Consider the following 13,382-nt stretch of genomic DNA (forward strand, 5'->3'; position numbering starts at 1 on the left):
TTCAAGACCACAGGCTCTTCCCACTTCAGTTTTCCTTCTGTCTCACTTCTTCTCTTGGGAGTGTCCACAAACGCTCTATGTTTGTGATTTCTTCTGCCTATCTATCTTGGGAGTGCTGCAGTCATTCTATTTGGTGTTTTAACTCTTTTTCTTAAAGAAGGCTCTGCACGTTGTATGAGCTTCAGTCCCCACAAAATCTGAATCCACCCCTATCCAAGCCATAGCTGACTGGTCTAGGGGTTGGCTCTGATCCAAGTTAGGCTGATCAATGTCTCCCTCTAGACTTGTGACATTTGGATGTGAGAGGCTGAGCTAGGAGTCTTTGAAACTAGCTGCATCCAGAAGAAAGTCTCTCACAGGCTGTTCAGGCTCAGGAACAGGCCTCTGGGTTTCTGGTCTTCCACTATTGGGTCCTTCTGTTCCCCTCTTGATTCCTTAGGAGACTCCAAAATCAATCAGTTTTTCCTACTTGTAAGTGAATAATTTTTACTAATTACATAGACTCCAAAATGAGTCAGTTTTTTCTACTTGCAAGTGAAAACCCTCTACATAAGTCTAAGACCCCAGTCATCATAGACACTTCTAATAGTAGGCATTTCACAAACGTGGGTACTAAATGTGATACAAATAATGCCTTTGGTCATTGCTGGAATTAGGTAGAACATATTAGCGCTTGTGGTGCAGAGGTCAGACAGGTTTGAGCCCCTTGCTTCAGGACCACACATTACAGACTGTCTGGGAGGTGTACCACAGGGGTCCTGGAGATATAGCAGTACCTCCTGCAGGGGACAAACAGCTAGGAGGAGAGCTGGAAAGAAACAGAGCACAGCACTGTCAGCATACTGGAAGGGGGCAAGAAATCACTGAGGCTTTTCTATTAGGAAGTTCGTATTCCCTAAACAATGAACGTGAGTTGTCTCTTAAACATCATTTCATCCAAGTTCACTAACCAACCTTGAACTTTCTCTTTTTTGTGTGACGTCATCAAAAGGTTATGACCAAAAATGACTTTAGTGCCTATGCCCCTGCCTCTTTATGTTAGTTTTAAATTTCATTTGTAACAATGGTGTGGAGAATCTCAGGATCAGCTGTGATCTCCACTGAGAAATGAAGTACAGCTATGGTCTCTGTGTCTGCATCGGATAGGAGTTCTGATCTCCTGGATGCCAGTGGCCAGAGTCTGGCAGATACAAGGCCATAATGACAAGAGAGCCTGAATACAGATAACAGACGAGACCTATCCTCTGTCTGTTCCAATATGTTCTCTAATGTGCACACAGCAGTTTACAGTCTTCTTCAGTAGCCTAGGTATGAAGTTTTTCCACCATTTAGCACAGTGGATATCTGATGGCATGCTCAGTAGTGCTGGTCAGCTGAGGAACATTTTTTTAAGTTTATTTTTATTATTTGAGAGAGAGAGAGAGCGAGCACACAAGCAGGGGAGGGGCAGAGAGAAGGAGAGAAAGAATCCCAAGCAGACTCTGCACCATCAGTGCAGAGCCCAATGCAGGGCTTCAACTCACAAACTGTGAGATCATGACCTGAGCCGAGATCAAGTCAGACGATTAACAGACTGAGCCACCCAGCCGCCCCTGAGGAATATTTTTTAGAAAGGATGCTACAAACACACACAAAACCACAACAGTGCTTTCTTACCTGCAAGATGTCCAGTTATATTTATCAAAACCCTATTCCTATGAGGAAGACTGCCAAGCCTACGTAAAAACTATCCACTAAACCTGAGAGACTCATCAATGCCTTGTCGCTTTAGTTTTTCCCATCTCATTGGTTTTAGAAAATATATAGGTTTTCGGTATAAAACAAAATCTCATATAGTTATATAAAACCTAGGTTCAGTTTATGTTTCATCAAATTATTATGTTTCATTCTGGTTTGAGGATTCGTCTACTTCATGCTCTGCCAGTGTTTCAAAATACACCCTAAAGCCATTAAGGTCTTTTCTATGCTTTTAGAACCGCAGTGACCATTTCTATAGCTACTAGACAGCTGTGGCTATTAAAATTAAAATTAAATTGAAATTCAGTTAGTACTACTCACATCTCAAGTGCTCAGTGGCTCAGTTGGCTCTTGGCTACTGTATTAGACATAATTCTACTACATACAGAACATCTCCATCATTGCAGAAAGTTCTACTAGAAGGTGCTGTTCAAGAATGTACCTGAAACTAAAGGGCTAATAACCCAATTCATTCTAGAGCTTTAGCAGCTAGTGAGTGCCCCACTGTCGCTCTACTCCCATCAGCATTGTTCATTTAGAGTTAAACAACCATCCTCTTCCAGCTACACATAAAAAGTACAATTTAAAGTGCTACCTATGACCCATATAAGGACACATAGAGAAAAGCCTCTTTTTCTATATATCTCCAGAAAAGTAGGGCCTAATTAGGAATCCTGTTGCAAATGCAGTGAATAAACGAAGTATCTTTACTACAAATGATTTGCACTTTTGAGTTTCCTTTGTTAAGACAATCCAGTTGCTTTGAGTGCAAGCTCCTTTGCCACATGACACAAATATTCCCTAGGCTTTCGCCCTAGAGGTTTGGAGTAAGTTCTAATAATTATCTTTATTCAGATGCTCAGTAGTTAATGTGTGCTACTTCTCTAGCCATGATATCATCATTATTAACACTAATGGCTACAGTAATGACTGTTTTCAAGTAGATGGTCAGACAGGTTTGAGCCTCTCTCTTGCTTCAGGACCACATATTACAGACTGTCTGGGAGGTGAATCATGAGGGTCCTGGGTATGTAGTCATACCCAGCCCAGGGAACAAGCAGCTTGGCAGAGAACAGGAATCAGAGCACATTACTGTTGGCATGCTGGAAAGGGGGGACGTTTTTTATTCTCTAAGGTGGGCTGTGTATGACTCCTTGTGACAGTGGCAGTTTGTGTTTTCAAAACTCATTGTATAAAGTGTTAGATGGAACCTTTAGAGAATAAAGTAAGGAAGGGGGAGAGGGGGAAAGTTATAAGTTTATGAACAACCAGCCATGCACATGAACACAAGCTAAGTTTTTTAAAAAGTTTTCACTGCTTTTAACATCATTTGCGAAGTTTCTAAGAACTTAAATTTTATAAAACTTTTACCTGTCATCAGCTTCTTTAATGTGTGTTTTTATCTTCTTATACATGTTGGGGGAAAAAAAATCCAAGAATAATTATGCTCGTGGACAAGGATAAATATGCATTTAAGGCAACCAACGCCAGTTAGGTTCCCTAATTAGTGTGACAAGAGACCTGGTGAGCAACCAGGGATTTAATAAGACTAATTACAACTCCTACAAATTGTTGCCATGCCATAGAGTGTCAGTGTGGAAAGGTGCTTATCCATGAGAGTGTACAAACACTGGACAGTTTTCTCACACTTTGTAGTTATTCAATACTCTAAGAATTCTGAGTCTGACTTGGAGTGAAGTCTAGTGAAGAATGAATTGGCTGGTGTGGGTTGGTCTGGCTACTCTGGCTAGAGGCCAGAAGTGGAAGGACTTATCCAGGAGCCCTGTCAGACTTCCTTCTGCCCCTCTTCTCCGCTAAGGATGCCGTCTTAACAGCTGACTGCTTTCCTGCTGTGTGCCCTGCCTTGCTCACGTCATTTCATGCAATACAACAACCCTGTGAAGCTAGTGATGGAGACCAGGAAACTGGAGCTCACAAAGCTGGTAACTTGTAGACGGTCACACAGCTGGGAAAGGTGGGAGCCAGGATTCAAATGTGGATTTGGCCGGTCCAAAGCCCATCCTCCTCTTCTCTGCTTTTTACCAACTCCCAATTATGGGGATTGATAGTTTAAAGGGCTCCTTTAGGTACATACACATTTCATATACATATATAAAATAAGACCATGAAATAAACAGTGTAATGCTGAACTATATGTTCTATTTTCATCTATTCATCTTTAGGTTTTTAAAACATATTCATCAGAAACATTAACATAAAGCCCAAAATGTGAAGCATAAAAGCAAGTAAGCTCTAGTTGAGCTGTATGAGCGCCAGGAGCCCTGACTCCTCATCCTCCCCTTCTCGCTCCATCCCACTGTGAATTTTCTAGATCTCCTTGGGCACAGTGGGAAAATCATCTGCATCAGATGCTGAGCTCCCTGAAAACAAAATTAAAGATGGCCTTTCATCTTTCTGTCTAGGTGTGAAGCATACATAGTTCTTGGGTGAAAAGGTTCCCAACAAATACTTCTGAATGAAGACTGAATGCTGTTAATAACCATAATAAACCATATTTTTCAGGGTAGGACCCTGTGGCTTCCCTTGCTTGTGGGAGCCAAGATTCAAAGAGATGACCATCAGGAGTTTTCCTAAAGCCAGGTTCACAATATTTCTGGTTATTTTCTACATATCTTCATGTATGGCAAGCTTTGCCCAGGCACTATGCTGCCAAGAATGGATGGTTCAGCTCACTAATCATCATGGAATTGCAAAGCAAAACCACAGTGAGGGGCACCTGGGTGGCTCAGCTGGTTCAGCATCCGACCCCTTCTCAGGTCATGAGCCCTCATTGGGCTTTGCGCTGACAGCGCAGAGCCTGCTTCAGATTCTCTGTCTCCCCCTCTCTCTGCCCCTCCCTGACCATCTCTCTCTCTCTGTCTCTCTTTCTCAAAGACAAATTTAAACAAAACAAAACAAAACAAAACAAACCCACAAGATACCACCTCACAACTGTTAGGATAGTTAACCTCAAAAAGTCAAAAGATAACAAGTATTGATGAGGATGTAGAGAAAAGGGAACATTTGTGCACTGTTGGTGAGAATGTAAATTTGTGCGGCCACGGTGGAAAACAGTATGGAGGTTCTTCAAAAACCTAAAATAGGACTACCATATGATCCAGCATTCCCACTGTTGGGTTTATATCCGAAGCAAATAAAGTCATTATCTCAGATACTTGTACTCTCATATTCATAGCAGCATTATTTACAGTAACCAAGACATGGAAGTAACCTAAGTATCCAGGAATACATGAATGGATAAAATAAAATTGGGGGGGTGGAGCAGACATCCTTACACACACATTTAGACTTTAAAAAAAGAAAAAAAAATCCTGGGGTGCCTGGCTGGCTCAGTCAGTAGAGCATCTGATTCTTGATATTGGGGTCATGAGTTTGAGCCACATGTTGGGTGTAGAGAGTACTTAAGAAATGAATAAATTAAATTAAATATGAAAACCAGGAAATCCTGCCATTTGAGACAACATGGGTGAACCTGAAGGACATCATGCTAAGTGAAATAAACCAGCACAAAAAGACAAACTCATAGTAACAGGTAGTAAGACAGTAGTTACCAGGGGCTGGGAGTTAGGGAAAAAAGGTAGATGTTAGTCAAAAGATAGATGTTCATTATAAAATAAATAAGTTCTGGAGACCAAAATGCACAACATGGTGAACAAAGTTAACAATAATATGGTGTATACTTGAAATTTGCAAAGGAAATAGATCTCAAATGTGTTCTCACCACACACGTACAAAATGACAACTATGTGAGATGATTAGCCTGATTGTGGTAATCATTTCAAATGTACTCATGTATCAAAACATCACGTTAGACACCTTATATATAATTGTAATTTGTCAATCATACCTCAGTAAAGCTGGGGAGGAAAAAAAAGAACATTCTTTTTTGTCTCATAACGAAATACATCTTTTCTTGTGTCACTTTAAGAAATATATTACATACCTTTTTTGTTGTTAGAAGCGGCAATGAAATGGAAATGAGATGGATGAAATGGAAATGAGAATTTCTTGACACCTTTTGATTTTTCACACTCTTTTTTCAAAACAGTTGAAGAATAGATGATACGAATATGTTGGTTGGTTTCTCTGTCTGGTGGACTCAGAAATTGTGGGTAATCATCAATCTGGAAAAAAAAAAAAATTGAACTGACTGAGGACAAATACAACTTTATCCTGTGATAATAAATCCCCTAAAGCTTAGGGCAAATTTAAACTCCATTCTTTCTTTTTTTTTTTTCCCTCCTGGAATATCTTTTCTCTTGGTCAGGTTTCTCAATTCTTCCCCTGTTTGTTTTAGTCTTTACTAAAAATGTGCTCAGCAGCAGAACTCAAGTAACTGTTTACACTATAGGATTGTGAAATAAATAGAAACTGTGTTTTTGTGTGTTAAAATATATCCCTCCCCATTTTCATTTTGAAAATAGATTTTTTAAAAGATCTTAAAAATGTAAAATTAATGGGTTTAACCTAGGATTTTTCTATGTAGTACACAATGTCCATTTGCGGGGAACAGTGTACAAAGATTCTGTGAATACAAACATCTAAGTGTGAATTATTGGAAGTTTCCTGCTCCTAAATAGCTTTCTCTTCTCTCCAAAGTACTCCATTTTCTATTCTTTTTTAAGAAATTCTATTCTTGGTTAAAAAGAGAAAAGTTCTCAATAAATACTTAGGATTTTTAGATCGTCTCTACTTCCCTTTTTATGACAGGTAGGCAGCAATAGCATCTGACTGAGAAGCTAAGCGTAGAGCCAGAGAATCACCAGAGGCATATTTAAAACCTTTAATCCAAGCATCAGGGGGAATACCTCTATAGACTTTTTTTTTAATTTTTTTTTTAATGTTTATTTATTTTTGAGAGAGAGAGAGACAGAGACAGAGCATGAGTAGGGAAGGGACAGAGAGACAGAGACACAGAATCCAAAGCAGGATCCAGGCTCTGAGCTGTAAGCACAGAGCCCGATGAGAGGCTCAAACTCGTGAACTGCAAGATCATGACCTGAGCTGAAGTCTGACACTTAATGGACTGAGCCACTGAGGCGCCCCTCCTCTATAGATGTTTTGCAAGCACTTACAATTTGTATAAAAATGTTTCCTGTGATCATTCAATTTCATCATTCTCTTTTCACAAATATAGGAAGGAAATATCAAATAATGGCAATAATTTAAAAATCTAATTCAGAGGAATTAAAAATAGGAAGATAAATTAACGAAAAGCTATCAAGATCTACTCGAATTTAACTTTTGAAATTATTTTCAAATATATAGAGTAATTCAAACCAAGGTAACAAAGCATAGTCCAGTAGAGGTGTTCAAAGGATGTGCTTTCGTTAATAATAAAAGTTTATATAATTAGTGGGGTGCCTGGCTGGCTCAACAGGTTAAGCATACTACTCTTGATTTTTGGCTCAGGTCATGGTGAGCTCAAGCCCCTTGTCAGGCTCTGCACTGACAATGTAGAACCTGCTTGGGATTCTCTCTCCCTCTCTCTCTGCCCCTACTTCCCTCCCACTCTCTCTCTCACTCTCAAAAAATTTTTTAAGTTTATAATTAGTAAAGGATCCTCTTCTGAGCAATATTTTTCAGAAACACCTTAAGGTATTTGAGACCTTCAAAGATATGCTTATAATGTTAGAATCCTGGGGCGCCTGAGCGGCTCAATCAGTTAAGCATTCGCCTCTGGCTCAGGTTATGATCTCACAATTCATGGGTTCGAGCCCTGCACTGGGCTCTGTGCTGAAAGCTCAGAGCCTGGAATCTGCTTCAGATTCTGTGTCCCCATCTCTCTCTGCCTCTCCGTCACTTGTGCTCTGTCTCTGTCTCTCAAAAATAAATAAAAATTAAAAAAAAATTTTTTTAATTAGAATCCTATTATACATATGACTAAGATTTTGTTTTATGTAACTCTGTATTATATTTGTCTCTTGCCTTTGCCAGGAAAAATTATGAAAGGCTTTGAAATGGGAAAAAAAGATGATCTAGCTGTTCTCCATCATTTACTGTCTTTGAGCTGTTTTAAAACACTGTAAATTGTAGGAGTGCCTGGCCGGCTCAGTCAGTAGAGCATGTGACTCTTAATCATTGGGTTGTAAGTTTGAGCCCCATGTTGGGTCTAGAGGTTACTTTGAAAAAAAAAAAAAAAAAAAAAAAACCAACAACACGCTAAGTTGTAGAAAACTGGTAATAGTGCAAATTATTAGTTCATACTGATACAAGTTGATTGTGTCCAGTAAAATGCAACTGATTACCACCCTTTGATAAAGAGAACAGTTGTTATGTATCTGAACCAGTGAAATTGTGTTTCTATGTTTACATATAGTTTCTTGTGAAATTATATGCTCTTTATCTAGGTATCTGCAATTCAGAAAAGCCTTTACCTCTGATTACATTGGTGGGTTACATTTTCCTCTTTCCAGAGGATATTAATAAATTAATTAAACAGACTTCTGTTTTGATGACCTATAGAGATAAGCACTTATATAAGAATAAAAGTTCTATAATTCCCCCCAAAATAAGAAAATTTAACATCTAATACTTTATTTTTTATTTTTTTAAGATTTTTTTTAATGTTTATTTACTTTGAGAGAGGGAGCACACACATGCAAGCACAAGCGGGGGAGGGGCAGAGAGAGAGAGAGAGAGAGAGAGAGAGAGAGAGAGAGAGAGAGAAAGAGAGAATCCCAAGCAGGCTCTGTGCTTTCCGTGCAGAGCTCAACTCCGGGCTCGATCTCACAGACAGGGAGATCATGTCCTGAGCCCAAATCAAGAATCGGATGCTTAACCAACCGACTGAGCCACCCAGGAGCCCCCTGTTTTTCAATTTATATTTTTTAAGATTTTATTTTTAAGTAAACATGGGGCTGGAACTCATAACACTGAGATCAAGAGCTGCACACTCTGAGGCACCTGGCGGCTCAGTCGGTTAAGTGTCCGACTTTTGGTTTTGGCTGAGGTCATGATTTCACAGTTCATGAGCTTGAGCCCCGTGTCAGGCTCTGTGCTGACAGTATGGAGCCTGCTTGGGATTCTCTCTGTCTCCCTCTGTCTCAAAATAAATAAATAAACATTAAAAAAAAGAAGGAGGACACTCATTTAACCAGGTATGGCAATCCATTTTAAGGGCCAAACGCTTGGCTGTACTTATGGTACCAGTCCTTACACGCCTTCCCAGGAAAACTAGCCCAGAGACCTGGCTTACAGGTATTAGGAAGACCACTTCCTAGCAAGACAGGCAATCAACAAATTTTCAGGACCTCAAAATTCACTCAAATTTATACGTACTACAAGAGAAATCTGGTGGAGCTTCTTGGGCCTGATTTCCTAGCCTAGGAAAAGCAAGTAATAAAGGCTTTTAAAAGTCGAACCTGACATTCATAAAAACTTCTAGACAAAAGTTTTTGCAAAGTATTTTTAAGGAGGCCTATCTGGTAAATTAACACTCTTGCTGTACCTATGTAAATAATCAGGTCAACCTGAAGAGCCTTATTTTTGTGAGTGAGTGATCTTTTCTTTGAGATTATTACGATGGGTGATGTGGGACAGATTGTCAGGGAAAACTGTGAAAGACTTTCAAATGGGGAAGGGGGATCAGTAGGTATTCAGTTTAGTTCACCTATGCAGGCTATCTATGCCTTTCATTGTCTTTGAGGTTATGGTACAATGCTGTAATTCATAGAAAACTTTTCTGTGTGTGTGTTGTTTTTTTTTTTTAATTTTTTTTTTTTTTACGTTTATTTTTGAGACAGAGAGAGACAGAGCATGAACGGGGGAGGGGCAGACAGAGAGGGAGACACAGAATTGGAAGCAGGCTCCAGGCTCTGAGCCATCAGCCCAGAGCCCGACGCGGGGCTCGAACTCACGGTCTGTGAGATCATGACCTGAGCTGAAGTCGGACGCCCAACCGACCGAGCCACCCAGGTGCCCCTCTGTGTGTTTTTTTAAAACAAATAGAAACTTAAAATTTCTAACTGATACAGCTGTCAACTTTTGTCCTATTTTTTCCCTTTATGCTTAGAAATGTCTTCTGTACCCTGAAATCAAATACTCACCTATGTTTTATACTTTCCTTTACAGTTAGCTTTCCAGTCCTTCTGGAGTCTATAGAGAAGAGTGTTCCTTAAAACATACGTTTGTCTAACTGGCTGTGATTCCAAGTGTATTTAATATTAATCTGGTAATAATTAGGCTTCAAGTAGAGACTGAGTATAAATAAATATGTAATTATGTCTGCCTCAAATTGCTTATTAGAAGTTTGGGGAGGAGATGGGGCACCTGGGTGGCTCAGTCAGTTAAGGGGCCAACTTCGGCTCAGGTCATGATCTCGCGGTCTGTGAGTTCGAGCCCCGCATCGGGCTCTGTGCTGACAGCTCAGAGCCTGGAGCCTGTTTCCGATTCTGTGTCTCCCTCTCTCTCTGCCCCTCCCCTGTTCATGCTCTGTCTCTCCGTGTCTCAAAAATAAATAAAAAACGTTAAAAAAGAAGTCTGGGGAGGAGAAAAAGTACCTATAATAATTTGAATAATAATTCCACAGTTTATGGAACATGGCAAAAATATAGTACTATATATATGAGGTAGTTATTATAAACCCCATTTTGCAATGAGAAAACGAACATTCAGAGGATGTTAAGTTTACAAAACTGGTAAAAGGTGGAACTAGAATTACGAGATAAGGCAGTTGGTTTCCAAGGCCAATGTTATAAAAACGACTAAAGTTTAAGACCACAGCCCTAACTAGTGGTCAGAGGTAGGGATTTTGTCAGGGAAAAATAAAAGTGTTTCTATTCTAAAAGCAGGACTGGAGGGGCTTCTGGCTGGCTCAGTCTGTGGAGCCAATGAATCTTGATCTCAGGGTCATCTCCATGTTGGGCATGAAGCCTACTTAAAATTAAAAAAAATGTTAAAAAAAATTAAAATTAGGGGCACCTGGGTGGCTCGGTCAGTTAAACATCCAACTCTTGATAATGGCTCAGGTCATGATCTCTCAGTCATGAGATCCAGCCCCAAGTCAGGGCCCTGGGCTGACAATGTGGAGCCTGCATGGGCTCTCTCTCCCTCTGCCCCTCCTCCGCCCACAAATTCTCTCTTGCTCTCTCTCTCTCTCTCTCTCTTTCTCAAAATAAATAAATAAATTTTTAAAAATATTTTTAGAAAATTAAAAAAAAAAAAAAAACAGGGCTGGAATCCAAACAGTAATCAAACAGCTGGATTCATTATTGTGTAGGAGTTTCAGTCAAATTTTGCTAATTCTTTCACTTGAGACTGAAGTAGGGCCAGATCCCTTTTTTATTTAGTTGCTATAGTCACCGAGTTTGGTTAGCTTTGTCATTCAAGAACATAATACCTGGGGCGCCTGGGTGGCCCAGTCTGTTGAGCATCTGACTTAGCTCAGGTCATGATCTCACGGTTCCTTAGTTTGAGCACCCCATCAGGGTCTGTGCTGACAGCTCAGAGCCTGGAACCTGCTTTAAATTGAGCCTCCCTCTCTCTCTGTCCCTCCCCCACTCATGCTCTGTCTCTCCCTCAAAACTAAATAAACATTTGAAAAAAAAAATTTTTTAACATTTTTTTGGAAGCACCTGGATGGCTCAGTCGGTTGAGCATCCGACCTTTGGCTCAGGTCATGATCTCACGGTTTGTGAGTTTGAGCCCTGCGTAGGGCTCTGTGCTGGCAGCTCAGCGCCTGGAGCCTGCTTTGGATTCTCTCTCTCTCTCTCTCTCTCTCTCTCTCTCTCTCTCCCTCTCCCCCCCCCCCCGCCCCTCTCCCACTAGTGCTCTGTGTCTCAAAAATAAATAAATGTAAAAAAAAATTTTTTTTTAATTTTTTTAACATTTATTTTTGAGAGACAGAGAGACAGAGTATGAGTGGTGGAGGAGTGGAGAGAGAGGGCAACACAGAATCTGAAGCAGGCTCTAGGCTCTGAGCTGTCAGCACAGAGCCCGATGCTGGGCTCAAACTCACAAACTGCGAGATCATGACCTGAGCCGAAGTTGGATGCTCAACCGACTGAGCCACCCAGACTCCCCAAGAGGTTCCTGTTCTTTATCTGCTCATAGTACTACTCTAATGCTTCTAAATCCCAACAGTGTGTTTACCCATTCTTCTGCTGATGGACATTTAGGTTGTTTCTTGTTTTTGTTTTTTAATTTTTTAATGTTTATTTATTTGAGACAGAGAGAGACAGAGCATGAGTGGGGATGGGGCAGAGAGAGAGGGAGACACAGAATCAGAAGCAGGCTCCAGGCTCTGAGCTATCAGCACAGAGCCCGATGCTGGGCTTAAACTCACAAACTGTGAGATTATGACCTGAGCGGAAATCAAGAGTCAGATGCTTAACCAACTGAGCCACCTACATACCCCTAAAAAAAGTATTTAAAAAAAGAACATAATACCTTCCTTAAATACCCTGTGGTGGCATTTATTCGTGTAAATATTTTCTGTATTCACTGGCATGGAAAGACATCCATGACATGCTGTAAAGTAAAAATAAGATTACAGACTGATATGTGGAATGTGGTTCCATATGTGTTAGTGCACAGAACACGGTTTGGAATGTTACGTGGTTAACTGTGGTTATCTCTGGGTGGTGAGATTTGTTCAAAGATAAACTGAAGCAATGTTAAAAATTTTAAGAGTCTGTTTGGGCAAAAACCGATTCAAATCAGGCAGCATCCAATCTAGCAGATAGAAAGGTACTCCAAGGGGCTGTACAAAATGAAAAGACTTTTAAGCAGAAGGGAGTGGGAACAAGGAAGTTATAGTTGGCAAAAATGTTAGTTATTGCAAAGTTACTTTCCTTTAGGAGATAGTAAGTGTCTAGCAGGCAGATTACCCAACTAGTGCTCATCAGGAGGTTCCTGATTCACTGGTTTAAGATTCCATTTCTGGGAGAGATGAAAATGGAATTAGGTTAAGTCTCCATTTGGGGCCTGTCTTTTAACATTGTAAGTACAATGAGTACATAATTTAGTTTTACCTATTTTAATTCTAAGAATCATCTACATGTTATGACAAAGACAGTTGTTTCACTGATTTGTAAAATATTTCAGCTGGGGGGCGCCTGGGTGGCGCAGTCGGTTAAGCGTCCGACTTCAGCCAGGTCACGATCTCGCGGTCCGTGAGTTCGAGCCCCGCGTCAGGCTCTGGGCTGATGGCTCGGAGCCTGGAGCCTGTTTCCGATTCTGTGTCTCCCTCTCTCTCTGCCCCTCCCCCGTTCATGCTCTGTCTCTCTCTGTCCCAAAAATAAATTAAAAAACGTTGAAAAAAAAATATATTTAAAATATTTCAGCTGGTAGCCCTAGCATCTCATAGTCCTAAAGCACAAATGTGTCACTCTGTCACCAAAGAACTAAAGGGGGGTGGGCAGTGAAGACAATATCTAGCATGATGCATGAAGGCAGTCTACGGCAACATGACTTTTAAAAAGGCATTTCTGTGCACACTGTGAGGCCTCCCACTATAAGGGAGGTGGTAAATGATTATAGTGATGACTGCCACACAGCCAAGGGGACACATCGTATTCTATAAAAGGGTGGATGACATCGGATAAACGGACAGTAACGGTGAACAGTGGTAGTGCCATAATGATCTATCACTTTTCACTTGCTCCATTCTCTTATTGGTTCAT

General features: G+C 40.5%; 1 protein-coding gene and 1 long non-coding RNA gene across 8 annotated transcripts in view; one reads left to right on the forward strand and one right to left on the reverse strand.

The window, feature by feature from the left end:
* LOC122240384 overlaps positions 1–13,382 on the forward strand; it is a 119,155-nt gene that overhangs the window by 81,517 nt on the left and 24,256 nt on the right. The window lies entirely within an intron of this gene.
* Positions 1–13,382, reverse strand: part of CB4H12orf56 (chromosome B4 C12orf56 homolog) — an 83,262-nt gene that overhangs the window by 49,587 nt on the left and 20,293 nt on the right. For all 4 annotated transcript variants that reach the window (XM_042992678.1, XM_042992677.1, XM_042992676.1 and 1 more), the window contains exon 2: positions 5,702–5,882. In XM_042992678.1, the coding sequence (XP_042848612.1) occupies positions 5,702–5,882 (181 nt within the window). The remainder of the gene's footprint in view (positions 1–5,701; positions 5,883–13,382) is intronic.

Source organism: Panthera tigris, chromosome B4, assembly GCF_018350195.1.
Source record: "Panthera tigris isolate Pti1 chromosome B4, P.tigris_Pti1_mat1.1, whole genome shotgun sequence".
Classification (NCBI taxonomy): Eukaryota; Metazoa; Chordata; class Mammalia; order Carnivora; family Felidae; genus Panthera; species Panthera tigris.